Below are 27,476 nucleotides of genomic sequence, written 5' to 3'. Positions count from 1 at the left end.
GTGTAGCTGGGTTCAAAAAAGGTTTGGATAAGTTCTTGGAGGAGAAGTCCATTAACTGCTTAAAATCAAGTTTACTTAAGGAATAGCCACTGCTATTAATTGCAGTAGCAGGTGATCTTCTTAGTGTTTGGGTAATTGCCAGGTTCTTGTGGCCTGGTTTGGCCTTTGTTGGAAACAGGATGCTGGGCTTGATGGACCCTTGGTCTGACCCAGCATGGCAATTTCTTATGTACAAAATGTTTCTATATACAGAGGTTATCTGGAAAACAAAAAAATTGCATTCTACATTCTTGATCATAAATTCTCAAGTGGATAGCTTCTATGAGAAAAAACTTGCCCTCATAAAATACAGCCCTTTAATACTGTAATTATATTTCCAAAGGGCTATCCAAACTATTTAAAGCAATATCCCAACAGAGATTACAGGAAAGTAATTTTAAGTTGTAACATATCCAGGAAAACCTTTAAATATCTTTCCAAAGTCTCCCTTCAACAGCTTCCACTGTACCAATGTCAGAGGTGCAGTGTACTGTGTACTGGTCGGGCACCTGCCTCTGTCATGTGCATAAAGGAGTACAACACAGAAGCAAAACCAACCTCCTCCTGCAGACCTTCTTCCACATACGATGGAGTTGATGCCCAGCCCTTGCCCACCATCAAAGGATGGGCAGAAGAAGCCAGTCACACTGGGCACCTTCTTGGCCTGCAGGAACAACATCTGCATCCATGGAATATTACCTGTTATGAACTAGGTGAACTCTTGCAGGGTTCACAAAGGTTATTTGGCTGGAGGTGCAAAAATGCTGCTTCCTCCCTTTATTTGTTGTTTTACTTAACAAGATCCCGCAGCCCAGCTCCCTTCCTGAAGTACAGAATGGAACAGTCCTCCTTATTCCTTCCCCTTCCATGACTCCACAGACTAACTCATCAGCTCCAGAAAACATCAGTTGCTGGATATCAGTGGTTGCCAGTTTGCTTGTTGCAGCTGTGATCCTATATGGAGCTAAGTGTTTGCCTTGGCCTACAGCTTCCTCTTCCTTGTGGCTTTTTCTTGTTTTAAACAAGCTTCAGGAGCAGCCACAGAATACCTAGGCCCAGGATGTGAGGAGCCAAAACAGCAAGCAGAAGAGAAGCAGGGAGAGGAGAAAGCAAATGTTGCTTACCTGTAACAGGTGTTCTCACAGGACAGCAAGATGTTAGTCCTCACATATGGGTGACATCATCAGGATGGAGCCCAATCACGGAAAACTTCTGTCAAAGTTTCCAGAACTTTGACTGGCCCCTACTGGGCATGCCCAGCATGGCACTAACCCTGCAGCTAGCAGGGGTCCCCCTTCAGTCTTATTTGATAGCTACAGGCAGTGACGAAAAAATAAAACAAAACGTTACGAACCCAACACCGTGGGGCGGCGGGCGGGTTTCGTGAGGACTAACATCCTGCTGTCCTGTGAGAACACCTGTTACAGGTAAGCAACATTTGCTTTCTCACAGGACAAGCTGGATGGTAGTCCTCACATATGGGTGACTACCGAGCTGAGGATGTCCAAACATGCACCAAATGTACCCAACGGCATGCAACAGGCACAACAACTGGGGTGGAATTTGGTAGAGGGCATCCTGAACCGCACCGGGCAGGCAGAAGGGTGTTGGTACGTCACGTTGGAAATAGGTTACGCAGGCAGATTGGCCGAAGATGGAATCTTGTCTTCCGGCTTTGTCCAAGCAACAGTGGGCTGCGAACATGTGGCGAGAGCTCCAGGTGGCAGCCCTGCAAATGTCTGGAAGCGGCACTGATCTAAGGTGTGCTACTGAAGTCGCCATGGCCCTCACAGCGTGTGCCTTAACACGGTCTTGGAAAGGAATGCCTGCTTGCTGATAGCAAAAAGATATGCAGTCCGCCAACCAGGAGGAGAGAGTCTGCTTACCCACAGGTCGCCCTAATTTGTTGGGATGGAAAGAGGCGAATAACTGAGTGCTCTTCCTGTGGGCAACTGTACGGTCTAGGTAGAACGCTAGAGCCCGTTTACAGTCGAGGGTATGCAGAGCCTGTTCCCCTGGGTTGGAGTGGGGCCTGGGAAAGAAGATAGGTAGTATGATGGATTGATTAATGTGAAACTCCAAAACTACCTTAGGCAAAACCTTAGGGTGAGTGCGGAGTACCGCCCGGTCCTGCAGGAGTTTAGTGTAAGACGGATAGGTAACTAGGGCCTGTAACTCACTAACCCTGCGAGCTGAAGAGATAGCCAAAAGGAAAATCACTTTCCACGTGAGATATTTTAGGTCACAGGAGTGAAGAGGTTCGAATGGTGGTTTCATGAGCCGCCCGAGAACCAGATTAAGGTCCCAAGAAGGGGCCGGAGGTCGTAAAGGTGGCTTGATATGGAACAAGCTTTTAAGAAAACGTGTTACGAGGGGTTGTACCGATATAGGGACATCCCCGACACGTTTATGGAAGGCAGCTACCGCACTGACATGCATTCTGATGGAAGAGGTCTTGAGACCTGATTCCGATAAATGCCAGAGATAGTCCAAAAACCTTGGGATTGGACAGGAAAAGGGATCAAGGGACTGCGAGGTGCACCATGATATGTACCTTTTCCATTTATAGGAATAAGATTTTCTTGTGGAAGGCTTTCGTGAAGCAATCAGGACACGAGAAACCGAATCTGAAAGGTTAAGTGGTTGAAGGATTAAACCTTTCAACATCCATGCCGTCAGGGACAAGGCCTGAAGATTGGGATGGCGTAGACATCCGTCGTTCTGAGTGATCAGATGCGGGTCCGTTCCCAAGGGAATGTGCCTGCGGATGGAGAGATCCTGGAGTATGGGAAACCACATTTGGCGTGGCCAGTGAGGTGCTATCAGGATCATCGTTCCCTTGTCCTGACGGAGCTTCACGAGAGTCTTCGAGAGAAGAGGAAGTGGAGGGAATGCATAAAGCAGACCGGCTGCCCACAAGAGGGAGAATGTATCTCTGGGCTGAGAGCCCTCGCTCCGAATGAGGAAGCAGTAATTGTCCACTTTGTGGTTCTGAGGGGACGCAAAGAGGTCTATTTGGGGATGACCCCATTGCTGGAAGACAGATGTCGCTACCGAGGGATTGAGAGACCACTCGTGCGGTTGGAAGACACGACTCAGTTTGTCTGCCAAGACATTGTGCACTCCCAGCAAATAGGTGGCCCTGAGGTACATCGAGTGGGAGAGCGCTTCCTGACACAGAAGGAAGGAGCCTGTGCCTCCCTACATGTTGATGTACCACATGGCCACCTGGTTGTCCGTCTGAATCAGGATGACGTGATTTGATAGGCAAACCTGAAAAGCTCTGAGAGCACATCGCATTGCTCGAAGCTCCAGGAAATTTATCTGGTGTTTGGCTTTCTCTGGAGACCAAAATCCTTGTGACTGTAGATCATTCACATGAGCTCCCCACCCGAGGTTGGAAGCATCGGTGGCGAGAATGAGTTGAGGATCTGGTAGATGAAAAGGCAGTCCCTGGAGGAGATTGTTCTGATCTTTCCACGAGGCGAGAGACAGACTGAGTGAGTCGGTGATGTGGACAATGGTTGACAAAGGCTGAGTCGCTTGAATCCATTGTGACCTCAGAGTCCAATGCATGATTCTCATGGCCAGGCGGGCCATTGGTGTGAGATGGACTGAGGACGCCATGTGTCCGAGAAGGACAAGGAATTGCTGAGCTGTTGCTGTATACTGAGACTGCAACTGATGAGCAAGGGACACGAGGGTTTGCACTCGTTGTTGAGGTAGAAAGGCTTTTGCCTGTAAGGTGTCCGTGGACGCCTTGGGGGGCATCTGTGCCGGCATCTAAGGCATTGATGGCGCCGATGTGCGTATCGCCCCCGATGAATGAATCGGTGGCGAGGGACGACATGGCATCGATGGCTGAGGCAGTGCCCCCGAAGGAGGAATGCGGAACGGGGTTTCTCCTCCCAATGAAGCTGTCATCGGGGAGCGCACCAGAGCCATCGGAGACCCGGGAATCACCGGTGGAAGGGCAGTCATGAGCGCCTCCATCCAGGATAGCAGTGGTGCTAGCGCTGCTGGAATCGGGTCGGTGACCGGTTCCACTCTCGGTGCCTGTGTCGGTGCTGGAGGAACCTGGAGTCGTTGCATCACCTTGTTGATGGCCTCCTGGACCAGCTGGTCCAGTTCTTCCCAGAGACCTGTGGCAATCAGCCCCGGCTCCGTGACGGAAGAGGGAGGCTGAGGCACAGTCGGAGGGACCACCTTTACAGGCGGAATCGCGACTCCCAAACCCCGATCGGGTGAGGGTGGCCTCGATGTCCCGGTCGCAGGAGTGGTCGGTGCCGTTCCTGGACGGGGCTTCTTCGATGGTGGCGAGGTCGATGATTTCACTCCCTCGACAGTCCGAGACTTACGATGCCGATTGCGATGCTTCTCCCTACGATCCCCTCGATCTTGAGGGGGAGAAACTGGAGTCGATGGCCATGAAGACGTCGATGGCGGGTGGTCACCGGACGGTTGTCGATGCTGGTGCGACTTCAACGGTGCCAGTTCCGATGATGTCGCTGCGATGGATGGCGTCGGTGTGTGAGCAAGGAAAAAGAGCCCCATCTTCTCCATTCTCGCTTTGCGACCTTTTGGTGTCATGAGGGCACATTTGGTGCAAGTCAGGACATCATGCTCACAGCCTAAACACATTACACAGACTCTATAAGGGTCTGCGATAGACATGGTGCGAGTGCAGTCCGGGCACCGACGAAACCCCCTACACCATGGCCATAGAAAAATCGAGCCACGGTGAGATTGACGGCCAGTAGGCCGCAAGGGCCAAACTTGACGGTAATAAACGAAAAACGGTGAAAAACTTACCGGAGTACAGCGGCCTGAGAAAAGTTAGAGGAGGGACCCCTGTGGGGCAAACTAAATTTTAATTAATTCCGTGAGGAAAATTCCTGTCAGGAATCTCTTCAGAGCTCCTAAACCGCGAGGCTACTGCTGTGCGGAAAAAAAGAAGACTAAAGGGGGACCCCTGCTGGCTGCAGGGTTAGTGCCATGCTGGGCATGCCCAGTAGGGGCCAGTCAAAGTTCTGGAAACTTTGACAGAAGTTTTCCGTGATTGGGCTCCATCCTGATGATGTCACCCATATGTGAGGATTACCATCCTGTATGTCCTGTGAGAAAGAGAAAGACATCTCAGGCCAAAAAGAAACAGCCTTGCAGCTTTTTTTTTTTTTTTTTTTTAAATCTGAATAGGCCTATGTGCTATAAGATTCTCTACTCCTGGGGGAGGGGGGGGGGAACCTCAGTCCCTTGGTAGCTAGGAAAACCACCCTTAAATGCCTGCAACCAGGAGGAGATCCCACCTGAGAGGCAGCTACACGAGGGGGGGAAGCAACCGCAAGAGGGGTTTTTTTTGTTTTGTTTATCACATTTTCAAATACATATAAGTATTATATCTTCATGAAACATGAATAATCCTAACATCTCTAGTTTACAGAAAGAGAAACAAAATAAGGAAAAAGAGTACATAATCACAATACAACACGGTATAGGGGGCGATATAACGGAGGAGAATTAGGTAGTATATTTCAGGAAAAGGTATAGTCCTGATTAAGGTGCATATTTACCATATTTGTTGGAGTCTGTGGGATTCTTCTTTTTTTTTTTTTTTTTTTACAAATTATGAGAATCAAGAAAAGCTCTCAATTGATCTGGGGCAAAAAAGAAAAATATATGAATCCCCATCTTTTTGTTTTTACTAAGCATTTGCAGGGGTATCTTAATAAAAAAAGATGCCCCCATTGAAATTGTTTCATTTCTCATTGAAAGAAATCTTTTACGTCTCTTGGGTAATTTTAGATATAATCAGGAAACATTCTCACAGTTGCACCATGAAATTGGGAATTTAAATGACGAAAGTAACAGGACATCAGTTTACTGATGTCCTGCTCCACTATTAAGGAAACCAACAGAGCAGGATGATCTATAAATTTCAATACCCGACGAGTCAAGAAATGAAGTTAAATTCTGCATATCTAAAGGTAAACCTGCGGGTTCCATTATAGTGGGTCTCATCTGTAGACCTAGGAATAAAGTAAACTTTATTTATCATTGGAAACTCAATATCGGGTATTAAAAGAATTTCACATAGATATCTTTTAAAAGTTATTTCCGGTAATTCTCCCATAATTCTTGGAAAGCTAATCAATCTCAATTTAACAGTCTGTTCCAGTTTTCAAGAATTTCTAACAGTCATGATAATGCTGTTCTATCTTTAACTGTAGCTATGTTAAAGTTCTTAATTTGTTGTATGTCTATTTCTACCTTAGCTACAGACACCTTCACTGTTTCCAAAGCGTTCTCGTGGTCTTGCATTTTATTATTAACTGAAACAGTTAAATTATCCATTTCCTTGTTACAAACTTTTACTGCAATTGAGAGACCTGCCACCAGTTCCCACAGGCTCTCCAACATTACAACCGCAGGCTTTGTCGGAAGTAAAGGCTGCTCACCCAGTATAGCGGATTCCGCTTCCAAAGATCTTGTAGCTGGCTGCACATTCTGGGTTCCAGCACTCTCCCTCATTGATCTTCTCCACGTTCCTTGATGTTCCAACTCCAATGAGTCTCCTTCCTGCCCTGCCTGCTCAGTGACCTCATTGGTCCACGACGACTGCAGTATACTTGTGGGCAGCTCAGCTCTAACAAACGACGGTCTTGTATCGCGGGGGCTGAGTGAAACCTCTGCCCCAGGCAATGGCGTCTCTCCTCCAGGCACTGTCGCAGCGGGGAACTCCCTCCCGAATTCTGCACCTCCAGCCGACATGAAGCTCATTATCAAAGCTCGTTCGGTGAGTTGGGTCAAGATTGAGGGAAAAACCCTCACTTTCCCCTTACGTTTCAGCGACATAATGTTCAAGAGGTAAATTCTTTGATAGATGGTCAGAGCAACTCCACTACATGTCTCTGCTCAGGATGCCATCTTGCCCCGCCATTACCAATAACCTCACCGCAAGAGGTTCTTGCCGGGGCACGCCAGACTCTAAAAGGCGTAACCTTGTCCACAACTGCAGGAGACAAACTCTTGACAAGGGCCCATGACCACTCCCCATTTTCATGACTAGAAGTGAGATCATGAAAGTGTGCCCTCTGTCTCAGATAGCTGAGGAACAGGAAAATCCCAAGAGTATCCGAGTGGTCTAGCAGACAAAAAGGAATATCAAGTTAGTATGTAGCTTTACATCAAGCAGTATTCATTATAAGGCAAATGCCATTGAAGAAATTTCTATGAAAACCTTATAATAAATACTGCAATATGTAAAGTTATATACTAATTAAATCTTTGACAACAAAAATATTCCATAAGCCCAGTATGGCTGGAAGGGTCAAAGCCTTTGGCATGTATCAATAAGTCAAAAGGCTTGGTGAAGTTATTTATAATATCCACTTGAGAAAGCCACAATGGCAATGAAACAAGAGCCCCTTGTTAGGATATATGCGAACAATAGGGAAATTCTGTTTGCGGAGTTCAAAGATAACACTGACATTTGGACAAGATTTATGGGGTGTTTAAAAGTATAGCAAATGTTGCTTACCTGTAACAGGTGTTCTCACAGGACAGCAGGATGTTAGTCCTCACATATGGGTGACATCATAGGATGGAGCCCAATCACGGAACACTTTTGTCAAAGTTTCTAGAACTTTGACTGGCACCTACTGGGCATGCCCAGCATGGCACCAAACCTGCAGCCAGCAGGGATCCCCCTTCAGTCTTGTTTAAAGCTACAGAAAGTGCCGAAAAATAAAATAAGAAAATGTAACGAACCCAACACCGCGGGGCGGCGGGCGGGTTTCATGAGGACTAACATCCTGCTGTCCTGTGTTAAGGCACACTCTGTTACAGTAAGCAACATTTGCTTTCTCACAGGACAAGCAGGATGGTAGTCCTCACATATGGGTGAGTACAGAGCTGAGGATGTCCAAGAAATGCACCAAATGTACCCAAGATGTGCCAATAGGCACAAAGACTGGGGTGGAATTTGGTAGAGGGCATCCTGAACTCTAACGGGCAGGCCGAAGGGTGTTGATACATGAAATAGTAAAAAGGTTGCGCAAGACAGACTGGCCGAAGATGGAATCTTGTCTTCTGGCCTTGTCTAAGCAATAATGGGCTGTAAAGGTATGGCGAGAACTCCAGGTAGCAGCCCTGCAAATGTCAGGAAGCGGCACAGAGCGTAGGTGCGCTACTGAAGTCGCCATGGCCCTCACAGAGTGTGCCTTAACACAGTCTTGAAGTGGAATGCCTGCTTGCTGATAGCAAAAGGATATGCAGTCCACTACCAGGAGAAAGTCTGCCCCAATTTGATGGAATGGAAAGAAAACAATTGAGTGCTTTTCCTGTGGGCGGCTGTACGGTCTAGATAGAAGGCTAGAGCCCGTTTGCAGTCAAGGGTATGCAGAGTCTGTTCTCCTGGATTAGAGTGGGGCCTGGGAAAGAAGGTAGGTAGTATAATGGATTGATTAATGTGAAACTCCGATACTACCTTAGGCAAGAACTTAGGGTGAGTGCGGAGTACTGCCCGGTCCTGCAGAAGTTTAGTGTAAGGCGGATAGGTAACTAGGGCCTGTAACAACATCTGCTTGCAGAGTTAGTGAATCGCCAGAAGAAAAATCACTTTCCATGTGAGATAGCGAAGATCACAGGATTGGAGAGGCTTGAATGGTGGTTTCATGAGCCGACCCAAAACCAGGTTGAGTTCCCAGGAAGGGACCGGAGGATGCAGTGGCGGCTTGAGGTGAAGCAAGTCTTTCAGAAAACGTGTCATGAGGGGTTGTACTGAAATAGGAACGTCCCCAACACCTTTATGGAAGGCAGCTACCGCACTGACATGCATTCTGATGGAGGAAGTTTTTAGACCTGATTCTGACAAGTGCCAGAGATAGTCTAGAAACTTCGTGGTGGAACAGGTAAAGGGATCAAGGGATTGAGAAGAACACCATAACTTAAACCTGTTCCATTTGTAGAGGTAAGATGTTCTTGTGGAAGGCTTCCGTGAAGCAATCAGGACACGGGAAACTGGCTCCGAAAGGTTAAGTGGCTGAAGAATTAACCTTTCAACATCCAGGCCATCAGGGACAAAGCTTGAAGATTGGGGTGGTGTAAGCACCTGCCATTCTGAGTGATCAGAAGCGGGTCCTTTCCCAAGGGAATGTGCCTGCGAATGGAGAGATCCTGAAGGATTGAATACCAGACTTGGTGAGGCCAGTGAGGTGCTATCAGGATCATGCATCCCTTGTCCAGACGTAACTTCACGAGAGCCTTCGAGAGAATTGGAAGTAGAGGGAATGCATATAGGAGACCGGTCGCCCATGAGAGGGAGAATGCATCTTTTGGCTGAGAGTGCTGGCTGCGAGTGAGAGAGCAAAGTCCTGTATCTGCTTGAATAAGACCCTATTGAACTGGGTCATATACAGCTGGTAGGATGCGATCCGAGAGATAAGCATCGATCCCTGGAAGACACGCAGGGCAATGGCATCCAGGAATTTCTGTTCCTTACCTGGGGGAAAGGAAGAGTGGGTTTTATCTTTTTGCCCTTTTTTGGGCAGATTCCACAACCACAGATTGGTGATCCAGCTGAGGTTTCTGGAATCCTGGGGCTGACTGGACCAAATAAGTGGTATCAGCTTTTCCGTTGACTGGAGCAACAGAACCAGGGTGTTCCCAGTTCTTTTTCAGGAGATCCAAAAGAACCTGGTGAATAGAGATGGAGGTTATTTCCTTGGGAGCATCCAGGAATTGTAACAGCTCCATCATTTAATGTCTGTCTTCTTGTTCAGTCTGCAATTGGAAGGGAACCAAATCAGACATTTCCTTCACAAATTTTATGAAGGATAGGTCCTCTGGAGGAGAACGCTTCCTGCTTTCAGTAGAAGGTGGCGATGGCATCTGTGTCTTGAGAAGAATTGTCGGTCCAGATGTCATAAGGATCAGCACCTGCCCCTCTAGGAACCTGAGAAGGACGGGATGATGGTATTCCTGAAGGTCCCGGTCTAGGCTCCGAAGGCATCGAGGGAAGTACTGGAGGCACCGATGAAATCGATCGATGGATCGGTGGCACCGATGGGTGCATCAGCATCGATTGTTGAGGCATCAGCAGGACACCTGATGGCAGAATGTGGAACAGTGTTTCTCCTCCCGATGACAGAGTAAGCGGGGAAGGCACCGGAGCCATCGTTGACCCAGGATCCATTTGTGAAAAAGCGGCTATAAGCGCTTCCATCTTCGAGCGCAGCGGTGCCAATGCTGCCGGAATGGGATTGATGGTCGGTTCCGCGACCAGCACCAATTTCAGTGCCGGGGGACCTTGGAGTCTGTGCATTGCCTTATCGATGGCCTCTTGAACCATCCGGTCCAGTTCTTCATGGACACCTGGAGCAAGCAGCCCCGGTTCCAGAAGGGAAGTAGAGGCAGAGGCATAGCTGGAGGGACCACCGTTAAAGGCGGAGTCTTGGCTCCCATCCGGGTGCGGGTTGCCTCGGTGACCTGGTCACAAAAAGGGTCTGTGCCTTTTCTGGATAGGGTTTCTTCGATGGCAGCTCGGACGATGGCGAGGTTGATGACTTTCCTTCATCGATGGTCCGAGACTTCCGGTGTCGATGCCAATGTTTCTCTCTACGATCCCCTCGATCCTCAGGGGGGTAGAGGTAGTCAAAGGCCGAGAAGTCGTCGATGCCGGGCAGTCACCGGCCGGTGGCTGATACCGGTTCAGATGACGTCTATGCAATAGATGGCGTCAGGGTTTGAGAACAGAAGAGAAGTTCCATCTTCTCCATTCTGGCCTTGCGACATTTAGGTGTCATTAAGGCACATTCGGTGCAGGTCAAGACATGTTTGCACCCAAGACACATTACACGGACTTTGAGGGTCTGTTATGGACATGGTGCTAGTACAGTCCAGGCACCTAATGAACCCAGACGTCATGGCCTCTGAAAAATTGAGCCGCGGTATGGTCGACAGCCAGTAGGCTGCGAGGGCCAAACGACAGGAATCGACCGAAAACAGGTAAAAACTTACCCGAGTACCGCGGAGAGAAAAATTCAAAGGAGGGACCCCTGTGGGATATGAAAGTTTTTAGTAATTCCGTGAGGAAAATTCCTGTCAGGAATCTCTGTGGAGCTTCTTAACCCACGTGGCTACTGCTGCGCAGAAAAAAGAAGACTCAAGTGGGACCCCTGCTGGCTGCAAGTTTGGTGCCATGCTGGGCATGCCCAATAGGTGCCAGTCAAAGTTCTACAAACTTTGACAAAAGTGTTTTGTGATTGGGCTGCATCCTATATAGTCACCCATATGTGAGGACTACCATCCTGCTTGTCCTGTGAGAATATGAGGTATTAGCTTTGACACTGGTTTTTTTTTTATAAAAGGATTTAGGATTTTTGGCACTAAAGAGTGATTTTTTTATATGTAATTAGATAAAGATCACTTGAATCTTTGAAGTACTTCCTTTCTACTAACTGCACTGCCTTTAGAACATACTGTTTATTCACTTCTTGATTCTATATTTTTTTTTTAATATAGTTTTTTGATTTTTGGAATCTTGTGTTAATCCTGATATAGATTATTCTTATAAATATTTATAAGAATAAGTACTGTATATACACAATACCCAAAAAAATACTAAAGCGATAAGTATTGGTGGTCGAGAGAGTTACATTCTTATTTTATTTACTTAGTGGTTACCTTATATAGAGCTATGCCATACAGCAGTGGTCCCACCAGCCAGTCGGGTTTTCAGGATATCCACAATGAATATGCATGAGAGAAATTTTGCATGTTATGGAGGCAGTTCATGCACATTTTCTCATGCATATTCACTGTGGACATCCTGAAAACCCGACAGGCTGGTGGGACCCCAGGACAGAGTTGGGGACCACTGCCATAGAGGTTCCATGAACTCTCAGAACCATATATCCAAGCATCCTGAACACATCCCATACTGATATCTGATTGAATTATCTCCCCAACATGTAAAGTTATGAGTTTAAAAACTGACACAAAACATTCTGATTAAAACAAGACTGTATACAGTATAGGTGATAAAAACATTGGTACAAGAGATTTCTTTTTCAGTTAAGTTTTATTACTCCTTTAAAAAAATAAAACAGCACTTTAATCAAACCAACTCAAGAGCTGACTAGGCTTAAAGATTTTAAGGATTGGCAAGTAACTCTCAAATTTACTTTTGAATACTATTTCCAGCTGACCTCAAAAATGCTTACTGAACGTATTTGGGGGTCTATGCAGAAGCACAGGACTCCAAAATAGCTTCAGGCAAGGACTGAAGCATATTAGGGGAGGGAAAAAAATAATTTGCTGAAGAAAGTACTTCAACCTAGATAACTGAAAACTTGGCAAATTTGCTCCTTTTAATATATAGGTTCAACTTGATAAATTGTGCCTAGTAATATACTCAAACATACAGATATGGATCTCAGTGAGAATGGGACAAAATTACCAAAATTTGTAAATCACAACCAAGTCAACAGCGCAAAATGCAAAAAATTCAATGCAACAATATAGCATTCAAATAGCATTAAAATTAATTTTCAACAATTGCAGCGACTCTTCAAAACAAAAACTAAATGTGAGAATCTTCATATCATCATTTCATGATGTACACTGCATCAGGGACACAATGAAACAGCAGTGGATTTGTTATTTTCAAACAATGTCACCTCATGGTTTAAAATCTTGAAATTAAATCCAGCGTGTAGTTTTACTCTTGACTGCACAAACTTCACAAACATCTTTTTTGATTCAATATAACTTCGTTTCAATGAAGAATATGATTGATTGAGAGAAGTTTAAAAACCATCTATTTGTCTCTCCTAGCTATTATACAGACAGACAGAGGACAAAGACCAGAAAATCTGATGGCAGCGGTGTGTTGAAGTTTTGCCTCTGGTGCAGTGACCACCACAAAACATGATCATGTCAGGCTGGTAACAGAGTGGGGGCTGTGATTTGAAATCATCCAATAAGAAAAGCATAAATTTTCAAGCACATTTTAAAAACAAGAAAATGAAAAATTAAATCTTAATACGTGGACCTATGATTTATACTTTTGCTAGCAAAATAAGGCTTAAGTTTGCAGCTTGAATAAGACTGCTATTACTAGGAACGGTAACATGGAATAGACTTAGGTTTTGGGTACTTGCCAGGTTCTTATGGCCTAGATTGGCCACTGTTGGAAACAGGATGCTGGGCTTGATGGACCCTTGGTCTGACCTAGTATGGCATGTTCTTATGACAAATTACATTGAGCTAGTATTATAAAGTTCCTCTCTCACATTAAGTAGTTTGTTTTGAATGGTCGCTGAAATTGTTGAAAAAAATGTTTAATTATGTTTGAATGCTATATTATTACATAAAATTACCAAACCCATTCTATTCATAATGCCAACCATGATAAAATATAGAATATACATACTTGTCACTGTTAGCCAGTTTCCTGAATTCTTGTACAGTCATCGGTTTTTTTTGAATGTTGTATTGAGTAAAAAGACCTGACTGACCAGTAACCATCTGTTGGATTGGAGCTGGAATCACCAGATCATCAATGTCATCATAATGTCTTTTAGGTTTCCAACCTTTCGGTGGGATCACCTAAACATGGAACACAATGAGAGAATAAAATGTAACTGATATGGAAGAGACAACATTTTTCAAAAGGAGGAATACTGGTGTACTATAAAAACATTTGTTTCACTTTGCTTACACTTGAACCCCAAATCAGCCCTACATCTCCACAAGAACCTCATGTTGTTCAATCAAGCCACACTCCCAAAAAGGAGAAATTATTTGTGCAACGATAACAATCAGGCAAGAGCACTGAAGGTTTAAGGAAGAAATCAAAGATAAAGATTCCTTTTAATAATCTTGGAGCCCTTTTCTGACTCTGAAGGTATCCAAAACCAGAATTAGGCAAGTATATGAGAAATGGGTAATGGGATCTTTGATGAAAAGCAGAGTTGCTTACCTGTAACAGGTGTTCTCACAGGACAGCAGGATGTTAGTCCTCACATATGGGTGACATCATCAAGATGGAGCCAATCACGGAATACTTTTGTCAAAGTTTCTAGAACTTTAACTGGCACCTACAAGGCATGCCCAGCATGGCACTAACCCTGCATACAAAAGGGGTCTCCCGTCAGTCTTATTCTGTATAGCAAAAAGAGTGTGCGAAAAATAACATAATAAATCTCAAGAGTACCCAACTCCGTGGGGTGGCAGGTGGGTTCCGTGAGGACTAACATCCTGCTGTCCTGTGAGAACACCTGTTACAGGTAAGCAACTCTGCTTTCACAAAGGACAAGCAGGATGGTAGTCCTCACATATGGGTGAATAACAAGCTGAGGATGCCCACGCTTGTACCAAAAACACCCAAAGACGTGCAACAGGCACAACAACAGGGGTGATTGTTTGGATAATGGGCAGCCTGAATATCCCAGCGGGTGCAGAAGGAAGTTGGATATTACGCTGAGAATAGATTGCATAGAACAGACTGGCCAAAGATAGAATCTTGGGTACCAGCTTTGTCTATGCAGTAGTGGGCTGCAAAGGTATGGAGAGAACTCCAGGTTGCAGCTTTACAGATATCAATAAAAGGTACAGAACGAAGATGTGCAACCGACGTTGCCATTGCCCTAATGGAGTGCGCCTTAACTCGTCCCTGAAGCGGAAGGCCTGCTTGCTGATAGCAGAAGGAAATACAGTCCGCCAGCCAGGAGGACAGGGTCTGCTTTCCGACCGGGAGTACCAGCTTAAGCTTATCAAAGGGAACAAAAAGCTGGGTGGATTTCCTAAGGCCTGCAGTGCGTTCCAAATAAAAGGCAAGCGCACGTTTGCAGTCCAAGGAATGCAGAGCCCACTCAGTAGGAAGTGAGTGGGGTTTTGGAAAGAAAGTAGATAGTACTATGGATTGATTTAAATGAAACTCAGATACCACTTTCGGAAGAAATTTAGGATGAGTGCGAAGGACCACTTGATCATGTAGAAATTTCATGTAAGGGGAATATGTGACCAGCGCCTGTAGCTCACTGATCCTGCGAGCAAACGATAACGCCAGAAGGAAAAGGACCTTCTAAGTGATATGCTGCAACTCACAGGAATGCAAAGGCTCAAACGGAGGTTTCATGAGTTGCGCTAAAACTACATTAAGGTCCCAAGATGGGGCCAGTGGAAGGAGAGGAGGCTTCAGATGAAGCAATCCCTTCAATAAATCGTACCACCAGGGATTGTGTCGAGATAGAGACATCCCCCATACCCCTATGGAAGGCAGCCACCGCACTGACATGCACTCTGATGGAAGAGGTTTGTAAACTCGACTCAGAGATGCCAGAGTTAGTCTAAAAACTGATTTGTGGGCCAGGTAAAAGGATGTAACTCCTTTGAATTGCACCACAACGAAAATCTTTTCCATTTAGAATGTTAAGACCTTCTAGTAGAAGGTTTTCATGAAGCTACCAGGACCTGGGATACAGATTAAAAGATTGAGCAGTTGTAGGATTAACCTTTCAATATCCAAGTTGTCAGTGACAAGGCCTGAAGGTTGGGGTGGCGCAATTGGCCGTTCCTCTGAGATATCAGGGACGGATCCGAGCCTAGGGGAATCTGTGGAGGAACTGAGAGATCCCGAAGGATGGGAAACCATGCCTGATGCGGCCAATAGGGGGCAATGAGAATCATCAGACCCTTGTCCGTGTGCAGCTTCACGAGAGAGTCTTGCTGATGAGAGGAAGTGGTGGGTAGGCATAGAGGAGGCCTTCCTTCCAGGTCAGGGCAAACGCATCCCGAGGTGGAACTTGGCGACTGCGATGTAGAGAGCAGAAGTTGCCCACCTTGCGATTCTGAAGTGACGCGAAGAGGTCGATAGTCGGGTGCCCCCACTGCCGAAATATTCTGGCCGCAACTACAAGGTTGAGGGACCACTCGTGGGGTATCGGCATTGGTGTCGATGGTCGATGTTCCTGGAGCGCTTCTCGCACCGCCTGGCGGATAAATCCGCTCAGTTCCTCCATAATAGCTGATGCAGGCAGAGCAGCTATACGTGGTGGCGGTGGGGGCGTCAATCGGCTCTACCACAGAGCCCTGTGGTGGCTCGATGTCCGGCACTTCGAGAGGTGGGGAATGCCTCGGTGTCCAAGGCCTCAGTGTCTCTTACAGCCGAGGTCGCTTGGCTCCCGACTTTTCCGGAGATAGTAGGGATTCCAGAATCGAAGAATGTCGATGCTTAGAACTTTGCTCCATGGCTTTTTCAAGGCCCGATGTTGACTTTCTATATGCCGTCTGCGGCATCAACAAAGACATGGTTTAATGTAACACAGTCAGCATGGATTTACCCAATGCAACTCTTCCTCAAAAATCACCTTCATTTTTTGACGGGGTTAATAAACATGTAGATAAAGGTGAGCCAGTAGATGTAGTGTATTTGGATTTTCAGAAGGTGTCTGACAAAGTCCCTCATGAGAGACTTCTAAGGAAACTAGAAAGTCATGGCATAGGAGGCGGTGTCCTTTCATGGATTACAAACTGGTTGAAAGACAGGATCTTCAGATATAAGGATGCGAAGGTAAAGCCTGAACTCTGGTAAACCTGCAGTACTGCAGCAGAAACAGGCAGACAAGGAGCACAAGGTCCATCTAATCTGAACAGAAAAAAAAAAAAAAAGGTCACACTGTTCAAAGACCAATGGTCTATCAAGCCCAGTATCCTGTCTCTGATAGTGGTCAATCTAGTTTGCTTGGAAGAAGTACCTATCAGATCCAAAGGAGAAGATCCATTCCCTCTCAATCACACCCAAAAGGCTGTATTCCGCAAGCCTACCTGGCTACTAGTTGTTACCACTACCACTACCCTCCCTCCCCTTGACCCGCCCCACCCACCCTCCCCTTCCCCCTTCCTTTCCCCCCTTCTATTACTCCTCTTTTGTTATTGCTCCTTTCTTGGTTCAATTTGTACTCTGAATTTTTGATTCTGTTATTTAATGTTATATTGTTTTATTGTTATATTGTTTTATTGTACTTTCCGCCTGAGTTCTTTGTAAACCGGCATGATGTGTTTCACGAATGTCGGTAAATAAAAGTTAATAAATAAATAAATAAATAATGTTTTCTTCCAGAAACCTGTTATTATAAACCAAGGAATACTCAATGACACCCTCCAGCAGAAACTTCTACAACTTAAGTGTGTGATGATTGAAAAATTCTCTTAAATTTGTTTTAAATCTGTTACCAATTAATTTCATAACATGTTCCCTACTGCTAACACTATTTTAAAAGATTAGCTAACCATTCCCTATTTACTTGTTCCACACCATTAATGATTTTATAAACTTCTATTATATCCCCCGCTCAGACATCTCTTCTCCACACTGAAGAGCCCACATCTGTGTATTTCTTCATAAAAGGAGCTGTTCCATACCCTTTATCATTTTTCTTGCCCTTCTCTATAATTTTTCAAAGTCTATGTCTTTTCTTAAGATGGCGTGACCACAACTGCACACTATATTCCAGGTGTGGTTGTACTATGGATCCATATGGAAGCATTATGATATTCAGTTTTATTCTCTAATTCTTTGTCACCATTTTCTGTTCATGTTCCCTTACACATGTTCATGTTCTGTTCATGTTCCCTCACTTCCTATCTACTAATTCCTGTCTAACCCAATCATCCATAAAAATCTACATTCTGGCATTCTTTTCTTCCAACCCAACTCCCCACACAGACAATGATCCAGGTACCATTGAGCCAATTGTTCTCTACCTGCTTCCCCTCCCTTGTTATTTGCTATATTCATTACTTGACACCAAATCCTACCAGAGGGGTGCAGGAATTTGTTATATTCCATTCTATTGCAGTTGAAAGCTTATTTGATAAATGTATATAATACTATAATAAAAAGCCTCCTCCAATCTTTCTTCTACTTTTGTACAAGGTAGCTCAGTTTGATAAGAAAATGCTGAATGGTCTTTTCCTCTTGAACAAAATTTGATTTAAAGAGAGTATCATAAATCAGACTGACTGCTAACACACATTTCTGTTTTTCACTTTGCAGTTGAATGTCATTGTAATCATTGGTCTCTCTCTTATTTTTTAAATGGATTAAAAAGTACTTAGCTCATGGTGAGGCTTGTAATTATAACCTCATCTTCACATTGACAACATTATAAAGTCAATGTGAAGAGTTTATCACAAGCAATGTGTGTTAGTCTAATTTTTTTTTTGTTTACTTTAAATCAAATTTTGTTTGTTAGGAAAAAACTATTCAGTATTTACTTATCAATTTGCACTGCCTTGCATAAAAGTAGAAAGACTGAGGTAGGTTTTTTTATTATAGTATTATATTTCTTTCTATGACATCTATAAGGAAAGTGCTTGTATCAAAATGTCATCACTGCTATAAAGCAGAGTTGCTTACCTGTAACAGGTGTTCTCAAAGGACAGCAGGTTGTTAGTTCTCACAACTGGGTGATATCACCGGATGGAGCCCGTCGCCGCTAATCACACAGTGTCCCTCTTCAGTCTTTGAGTTTATGAAAAATGAACAAGCAAAAATACCACGAGAAAAACCCAATTCTGTGGGGAGGCAGATGGGTTCTGTAAGAACTAACATCCTGCTGTCCTTTGAGAACACCTGTTGCAGGTAAGCAACTCTGTTTTCTCCAAGGACAAGCAGGATGGTAGTCTTCACAACTAGGTGATTAAGTAGCTTCAGGCCTCTCCGAATTTGAGCAGCAAAGAACATGTGCCAACGTGCACAACAACTGCAGCAACCAAGAAGGGGAACACAGAGGGAGAGTTGGGTTCTTATAGCTGGAAGAGGTTCTGGAGGACGGATTGCCCAAAACGGGAGCTCTGCCGACAGTCCTTGTGTAGGCAGTAATGGGAGGCAAAAGTGTGGAGGGAACTCCTTGCTGCCCTGTAGATTTCGTTGATGGGAACCGCCCACAAGTGCGCTACCAAAACCAATGTGGCCCAGACACAGTGAGTCCAGATATGGCCATCAAGCTGCAGACCCGCCTGCGTGTAGCAGAAGGCAATGCAATTGGCTAGCCAGTGGGACAATGTCTGTTTGGAGACAGCGATGCCCAATTTGTTCTTGTCAAACCAGACGAATAGCTGAGTGGAGATGCGATGGGGCGCTGTCCATTCTAGGTAGAAGGCTAGTGCCCTCTTACAGTCTAAGGCAATGGTTCTCAACCTTTTTTTTCATCAGGACACACCTGAGAGATGATGCTCACATGTGTGACACACTGAACACTTGAACATCATGGGACTTAATATAAGCATATGTTCTGCATCTACAGGAATTCCCTACTTCCTAACCGTGGGTGCAGAGCAAAACTAAGACATTTCCCTGTAAACTCACCATATAGAAAGATATATTCTGATTCTGGTCTCATCTTAATAACAGCATCACAAACTCCCTCTACTACCCGGAGCATTGTAAAATAATACAAACAAGCCCCACTCTATCAAACTTACCATACCTCAGCAGCACTAAATCCAAGAAATGAAACAGCAATAGTGTTACCCATGAAAAGGCAGCAGTTCACCACCAGTGCAATATAATATTGAGAAAATACAAACAAATAAGGCTGATACAAACCTCTAGTAAAGTACCTCATCTCAGTCACAAACACACAGAACACCCTTCACCAAATATAAAATGAAAGACCACAAATTACAAATGTGGAAACAAACCTGGAATGGAAACCCCAAGACCACCTTCTGCATGCAGTGAAAAACTGGAGGCTAGAAACAAAAACATATTTCCTCCTTCATTAAGCAAAGTTCAAAAAAGAAATGCATATCCTCAAAACTGACATAGTATGGCCTTTGTACCCAGTCACTCCCCTCCATGCCCCCATCACCCTCACTTCTCCCAACTACTCAATCATTTCTTCTCATCCTCATAGCCCTGCCCAACATTCCTGACCCCAAATCTTCTTCCCCGTGCTCCCTTTCTACCCTTCCCTCTCCCCTTCCCAGAATACCTGACCATCTTTCCTACCCCTTCCTGCTCAGCATCCCCCACTCCCCAACGCAGCTGACCAATTTCTCCATCTCTCCACTTCCATCTCTCTTCCCTACCCAGATACCCCAACCTCCTTTCCTTCACCCCTCCTTCCCTATCTTCCCATGACTTCCTGCCCAGTACATTTTCCCTCCTCCTGGCTCCCAGACAGCAGAAAAGATTGTCCAATCCAGAGTCTCCCTCCCTCTTTATCAGCAGCAGGTGAGGGCAAGAAGCATTGAGGAGAGGAAGATGAGGAGGCAGAGCAGCAGATCCACAGAGCACACACCTTTCTCCCGTAAACTCCTGCTTTCACATCCAGGCCCCATGGAGTGGAGAGAGGATAAACAGCCTCCCTGCTAGGCCAGGCAGAGGAAGATAAAATTGGGTGTCCTACCAGGCCCAAATGAACAGGAGTTGGTGATATCGCGCTCTGATCTGCATGAAGGAGGAGGAGGGAACAACCTTCCTCTGACCAGGAAGAGGAGAAGGAAGCAAGAGCAGCTTCCTGTCATACCCAATAAAAGAGAAGTCATCCAACTTCTGCCCAGACTGATTAGGAAAGATTAGTCTTCTGCTGGCTCTGCGACACACCTCCCAGGACTTCACAACACACTAGTGTGTCCTGACACACCTGTTGAGAACCACTGATCTAAGGTATGGAGAGAGCACGTTCACCACGGTGAGCGTGAGACCTTGGAAAAAACGACGGCAGTACAATCGGTTGAGGAAAAACTCTGAAACCACTTGGATAGGAACTTGGGGTGTGTATGCAGGGCCACCCTGTCATGAACTTCTTGCAAAGGGAGTATGACACCAGCACTTGCAGTTCACCTATCCTGCGAGCCGATGTGTCTGCCACCAAGAAAAGCACCTAAGAAAGGTACTTCAGGTCACAAGATCGCAACGGCTCAAACAGGGATTTCATGAGTTGCAAGAGAATCATGTTAAGATCTCAGGAAACTGCCGGGGGACGAGTGGGATGTTTCAATTGAAGAAGACCCTTCATGAACTGGCCCACGAGCGGATGGCAAGAAATTGTAGAAATATCCACACCCTGATGGTATGCCCCTATGGTGTTGAGGTGCACCCTCCCTGACATGGTCTGCAGACCAGAGTCAGAGAGGGAGAACAGGTAGTCCAGAAGAGCAGAGGGGAAGTGAAGGGATCTAAGCCAAGACCTTTGCACCAGAAGGAGAATCGTTTCCACTTCAGATTGTAGGATTTCCTGGTGGAAGGTTTCCTGGAATCTAGAAGAATATGATAGTAGAGGCCCTCGGCCTATTACCTGGGTCAACATCCAAGCCGTGAGGGCCAGGGGTCCATAGGTTGGGTGATGGAGCCTGCCCTGGTCCTGGATGAGGAGGTCCAGTGCCATCCTCAGATGGATTGGGGGATGCACCGCCAGCTCCCAGAGGGTTGGAAACCAAACCTGATGGGGCAAGGAGGGAGTGATCAGGATCATGGAGCCTTGATCCTGTTGCAACTTCTGGAGCGTCTTGGAGATGAGGGGAAGGGGTGGGTAAGTGTACAGCAAGTCCAACCCCCAGAGGATCAAGAAATAGTCCACTATCGATCCTTTGCCCCTCCTGCCGAGGGAGCAAAAACGGCGGACTTTCCTGTTGTCTATGGAGGCGAAAAGGTCTATGTCCGGGGTTCCCCAATGGCTGAAGAGGCAGTTCGCTACCTCCTGTCTGAGGGACCATTCATGGGGCCTGAATGCCCAACTCAGGGCATCATCTAGGAAGTTGTCCACTCCCGGAAGGTACACTGCCCAGAGAGTTAAGCCATTGTCAGTGGCCCATATCCAGACCTGGATTGCCTCCTGGCAGAGAAAAAACGACCCAGTTCCTCCCTGCTTGTTCAGGTACCACATGGCTACCTGATAGTCAGTCTGTACCAGGACTACCTTGAACACTCGCAGGGCACAACGGACCGCCCTCAGCTCCAGAAGGTTGATCTGAAGTCATGCTTCCTGAGGCGACCAGAAACCTTGTGTGCGATATCCCAGAATACGCATTCCCCATCCTGTCTGAGAAGCGTGGGTGGTGAGGGTGGCTTGAGATGGAGCTGCCGAAAACAGAAATCCCCATACCAGATCTAAGGGAATAGTCCACCATTGAACTGATTGCCACAATTTATCCGTGACCGTGATGTTGAGCATGCATGTCTTGGGACGCCTGACGCCACAGAGTTCAGCGTCCATTGTGCACAGGGTGACAAGCACCATTGCCGCCACATGGCCCAGCAGCTGAAGCAAATGGCAGGCAGAGACCTGATTGCAGCCGGAAATATGATGTGCAAGAACTGCGAAGGTCTCCGCCCTGTCCTGAGGTAGGTAGGCCTTGTTCTGGACAGTTTCCAGGTGTGCCCCAATGAAATCCAGTTGCATGGCCGTCTGAAGGTGGGAATTGGGATAGTTGATCAGAAAAATCCCAGTGTCTCCAACATGTCGATCGTGAGGCGCATGGCAGTCCAAACCCCCTGTTAAAGAGTTGTCCTTGATAAGCCAGTTGTCGAGGTAGAGAAATACATGAATTCCCTGCCTTCGAAGATGAGCAGGGAATGACAACTGCTAGGCATTTGGTAAAAGCTCAGGGCTCAGATACCAGGCTGAAGGGCAGGACTCAGTATTGATAATGTCTGCCAACCAGAAATCAGAGGTACTGCCGATACCTGTGAAAGATGGGATACAGGCATATGCGTCTTGTAGATCATGGGAGCAGAGCCAGTCCCCCCTTTGAGAAGGAGAATTAAGGTGCCCAGGGAGACCATTTTGAATTTCTCTTTCACCAAGAAACGGTTTAGAGCTCTCAGGGTCAGTATAGGCTGAAAGCACCCGTTTTCTTGGGAATTAGGAAATACTGGGAGCAGAACCCTCTGCCCTGTTGGCCGACCGGCACAAGAACCAGCACGGAAAGGAGGATAGAGCTCCCCTCGAAATATTTGATCGTCCCCTGCTGTTCCCCAATCGGGAAATGGTGGGGAGCAGGGTGGAAGTCGCTGGAAATGAAGCTGATAACCATGGCGAACGATGGATAGGACCCAGTGGTCCGATGTAATTGAATTCCAACAATCTGCAGAGTTGGAGTCTACCCCCAACCAGGGGGGGCCAGGGTTCTGTGGTTGGCTCTTGCTCCCTAGTTGCCAGTCAAAATCCTATAGCGGGGGTTCTGTAGCAGAGCCATGGGCACCCGAGGAAGCCTAGGCTGCCTTTTTCTGGTCTTTACAACAGGTCTCTGAAGCCTAGACCTCACAGCGGGAGGATAATACCTGCGAGACCAGTACAAAGCCCGCTTCGGATATGGCAGAGTGGGTTTTCTGGTGGGCTGGGTGTCAGAAGTATTAACAGACAATTGCTGAAGGGCCTCTTGATAGTCCTTCAACTGAGCCACCGCTTCTTTAATCCAGTCGCCAAAAAAGTTTTCCCCAAAACAGGGAAGGTCGGCTAGATAGACCTGGTCCTGAACCAAGGTGTTCGCCAGGCCCCAAGGCCTGCTGCAGCAGATCTCATGGCTGTTTCAAACACGTCAAAAGTTGCACAGACCTTATGTTTATCACACTCCAGGCCCTGCTGGACAACAGCCTCCTGGAACTGTTAAGGCAGGTGCTCACTGAATTCCAGGGCTTGCTTCCACAAGTTCCGGGAATACTTCCCCATGTAAAGCTGATTGCCTGCATAGTTTGCAGTCAGCAAGGCGCCCTGAAACACTCTGTAATCCAAGGCATCTAGAGCTGTGTGTTCACGCCCCGGAGGGGCCAAGTCATGGGTGCGCATCCTCTTAGTCTTTTTGAGGGCTGACACTACTTCCGACTGGTGGGAGTAGTTGCGGCAGTCAAACCTGGTTGAAGACTGAACCAGGTACATCGTGTCTGTTTTCCTGTTGACTGGTGGCACTGAGATTGGATGCTCCTATAACATCATGGACAGGTACCATCACTACCTCTTTCGGCGCATCCATGACCTGCACGATCACAAGCATTTTGTGCTAGAGTCATGTTCAGTCAGCAATTGAAAGGGGACTGGCTCGGCCATGACCTTGACGAACCCTGTGAAGGAGAGATCCTCCGGGGGTGGGGATCATTGCCATTCCTCCGGAGGAGAGGGTTTAGAAGGTAAATCCTCTGATTCATCCGAAGAAGATACGGATGCTTCCCCTTCCCAGGGATCATAGGGGGCTCTCCCCCTAGCTGCGACCCTCCGGGGATGCGGGAGGATGAAGGCTCACCTGAATGCGGGCCTGGTCCTTGAAGGCATTGAGGGATGCATCGTAGGGCCTTGAATTCTCAAGGGATCCGATGGTGCCATCGGTATCGGGGGAACCAAGGGAATTGGTGGAATCAACCCCAAGGGCCCTGGGGGAGCTGGACAGTGAAGAGTCACCATGAGCCTCTGGCCAGCCATCAAGCCAGATGGCCTGTCCTCCTCCTCACTCACAGTATGGGGGCCAGTGGCGATAGCAGCGGTGTACCCAGAGGCCTCTGAGGAGCTTGTGGTACCGGTGCCGGCTGTGGGTAACATACCGAGCAGCATATCGAACCGTTCTAGCAATGGCACAAGCACCAGCGGAGCCGGCTCCTGAGGCAGAAGTAGTACCCTGGGAACCGGAGGATTGAGACCCTGCAGGGCCTGCCTGACCCCCATCCACACATGCCTTTCTAGCTCCTCCTCGAATGCCTGTGAGGAAAGCACGGTCTGAAGAGGAGCCAGCAGAATCAGGTTGGAGGGGAACCGGATCCCTCCACCGGTGCTGACCACCTGGAGGCGTCTGTGGGGGATGATGTCCTCCACCCTCGACCGCTTCACGGGAGGCACAGAGGTCGATGCCAGTGCTTCCTGGACTTATCCCGGAGATCCCCACAATCCTTCCCCGAAGCCAATGGAGACGTCGAGGAGCCCGACCGAGAGCGGGATGAAATGGACAACGGGCGGTCTCCTGTACCAGTTTCAGGACTAGGCCCAACAGGAGGGTTAGAGCCCGGGGGCGCAGACGCCAGAGCCTCCTTACCGAGCAGGGTGGAGGTCCCCAATGCAGAGGGCTGCTCCAAACTTTGGCCCCGAACAAATTTTACTATTTTGTCGAGACGGGCCCTGTGACCCTTCAGGGTCATCTGGGAGCAAAGATCACAAATACAGACATCGTGAGAGGCCCCCAGGCAAAGGATACAGATGTCACAGGGGTCTTTGATGGACATAGTCCTTGGGCACTGGTGGAAGCCGGACGATGCAATTGGAAGAGAACCCAACGCACAGTCGATGGTTGGAGGGTATCAGAAGGGAGTGCTGTTGGCAATCGACCGCAATGAACCGAAAAAACTTACCGATCTCTGAACGAGAGGGTGAGGGACCCCGTGAGACGCGTAGGAAGCAAAGAAGATTTTGGCACAAAAAAAAAGCACAAGCTCCTGAACCACGTGGCAACAGCTTCACGGAAAAGAAGAGACTGAAGAGGGACCCTGCATGGAGAGCGGCATGCTGGGCATGCTCAGTGAGCCAGTCAAAGTTTCTAGAAACTTTGACAAATGTTGATGATGATGTCACCCAGTTGTGAGGACTACCATCCTGCTTGTACTTGGATAAACATAAGTCCAAACTTTAAATGTACCATCAAGACAAGTCTTTCAAAGACCATTGGTTAGCTAAGTGACTTAGCAGCAGTGATATATATAATGATGATGGGAACCAAAGTTTGATTCCTTAGTCTTGCTTCAGCTCTTTAAAAAAAGATGAGGCTAGAGTTGTAGCAGCAGTACTCACAGCACCAGAGAGGAGAGTCCCAGTCATTTAAAAACACTTACTGGCCAGACTTTGGGTGCCAGTAAGTGTTACTGTGAAAGCTTGGCTACATGGAAGAAAGTTAAAAATGGTGTTAAATGAAGGCTCACGGTGGCTGCAAATAATGGAACCACAGCCCCAGTGTGAGCTGGCTCCAATTGACCTAGAAACATTACTCCACTCACTTCTCAATAGAAGCAGTATTTTTCAGGGAAATTTTCTGGTTCTTTAGAATAAAGAGTGTTTACCTTTGCCAGTCCAGCTCGATGAGCACCTTTCGATTCCATGTGCACTAAATACTTGTTGAAATCCCCAAATTCTTCCATTGAAGGCTTGAAGGTCAGGATTTTGCAGCTTGGGTTTGGAGGATTGTTCAAGTATTCTGCAGCCATTTTGACTAAATACCAGTAGAGTGCCTATTAAAAGAAAAATACAAATTAAATTGTGTGTAAGCTCCAGCTTGAGTGATATGAATTTAAAGGGCTTTAAAAGTTTTTTTTTTGGGGGGGGGGGGGGGGGTTGTTTGGTTTTTTTTTCCTTCCTCAAGTTAGAAAGCTTACTTTCTTGTGTTATGCTATGCCACACTTCTATTTATTTTTATTTACATCTTTTTTACTATACAGACGTTCGAGACGAAAATTCTTATCACGCCGGTTTACATCGAACCAAAATTGGAAAAGTTACAAATAACAAGTATTTTGAAATCAACAAATGTAAAATATAGATGAGAGAAAGATGTATAACAAGTGGGATGACATAACATAACAAGGGCTGATTAACAACAATGTAGAAGAAACAACTAGATTACAGGCTATCTCCGCACGTGGTACGGATCATGAGTAGGGACAGAGTAACATATGGGGGGGTACGGGGGAGGGCAAGGCCAGCGGGGTCAGGAAGGGAAAGAATTCGAAGTCGTAATAGCAAGCATTGTACGTTAACTGAAGCAGGAGTCCGTGTTAATGTCGTGGGATGTTAAGGAAAGGTTTGTCTGAATAACCAGATCTTCAATTTCTTTCTAAAGGTAAGCGGGCATTGTTCCTGGCGAAGTTCTATGGGTAAAGTGTTCCAGTGCGTAGGTCCGGCGGTAGAGAAGGCGCATTTTCTTAATGAGGGGTGGAGCGTAGCCTTGGCAGAAGGATGAGGAGGGTTACTTTGTAGGCAGTTCTAATGTGTCTGGAAGAGGTATGAACCTGGAATGGAATGTTTAGCTGTAGGGAGGACTGATTGTGGATGGTTTTGTGTATGATGGTGAGGGACTTGTAGAGGATTCTGAAATTAATGGGAAGCCAATGTAGATTCTTGAGGATGGGTGTGATATGTTCTCGATTAGAGTTGGTTCGTATCCTTGCGGCGGCGTTCTGGAGCATCTGCAAAGGTTTGGTGGAGGTTGCCGGGAGGCCAAGAAATAAAGTGTTAGAATAGTCTATTTTTGAGAAGAGGGTGGCTTGAAGAACTGTGCGGAAATCATGAAAGTGCAGGAGAGGTCTGAGCCTTTTTAGTATGTGTAACTTATGGAAGCATTCTTTTGTTGTATTATTGATGAATTTTTTAAAGTCCAGTCAATTATCTAATGTGGCTCCAAGATCTCTCACATGTGTTGTGGTGGCAGTAGAGAAATTGTTGAAGGCTGAGTTGATG

At 46.5% G+C, this 27,476-nt stretch overlaps 1 protein-coding gene across 13 annotated transcripts in view; it reads right to left on the bottom strand.

Moving 5' to 3' along the window:
* Window positions 1-27,476, bottom strand: part of KDM4C (lysine demethylase 4C) — a 1,194,550-nt gene that overhangs the window by 1,129,143 nt on the left and 37,931 nt on the right. For 12 of the 13 annotated variants that reach the window (XR_003857320.1, XR_003857321.1, XR_003857317.1 and 9 more), the window contains exons 2-3: window positions 26,084-26,251; window positions 13,472-13,647 (exon numbers count right to left, since the gene is read on the bottom strand). Coding sequence is in view for 9 of the 13 variants with exons in the window: in XM_029605222.1 (XP_029461082.1) it covers window positions 13,472-13,647; window positions 26,084-26,227 (320 nt within the window). In the remaining 4 variants the exon portion in view is untranslated. The remainder of the gene's footprint in view (window positions 1-13,471; window positions 13,648-26,083; window positions 26,252-27,476) is intronic. The other variant, XM_029605184.1, reaches the window with a different exon arrangement.

This window comes from Rhinatrema bivittatum, chromosome 1, assembly GCF_901001135.1.
Source record: "Rhinatrema bivittatum chromosome 1, aRhiBiv1.1, whole genome shotgun sequence".
Lineage (NCBI taxonomy): Eukaryota > Metazoa > Chordata > Amphibia > Gymnophiona > Rhinatrematidae > Rhinatrema > Rhinatrema bivittatum.
Note: the sequence above shows the minus strand (reverse complement) of the source record. Positions and strands in the feature narration are given on the sequence as shown.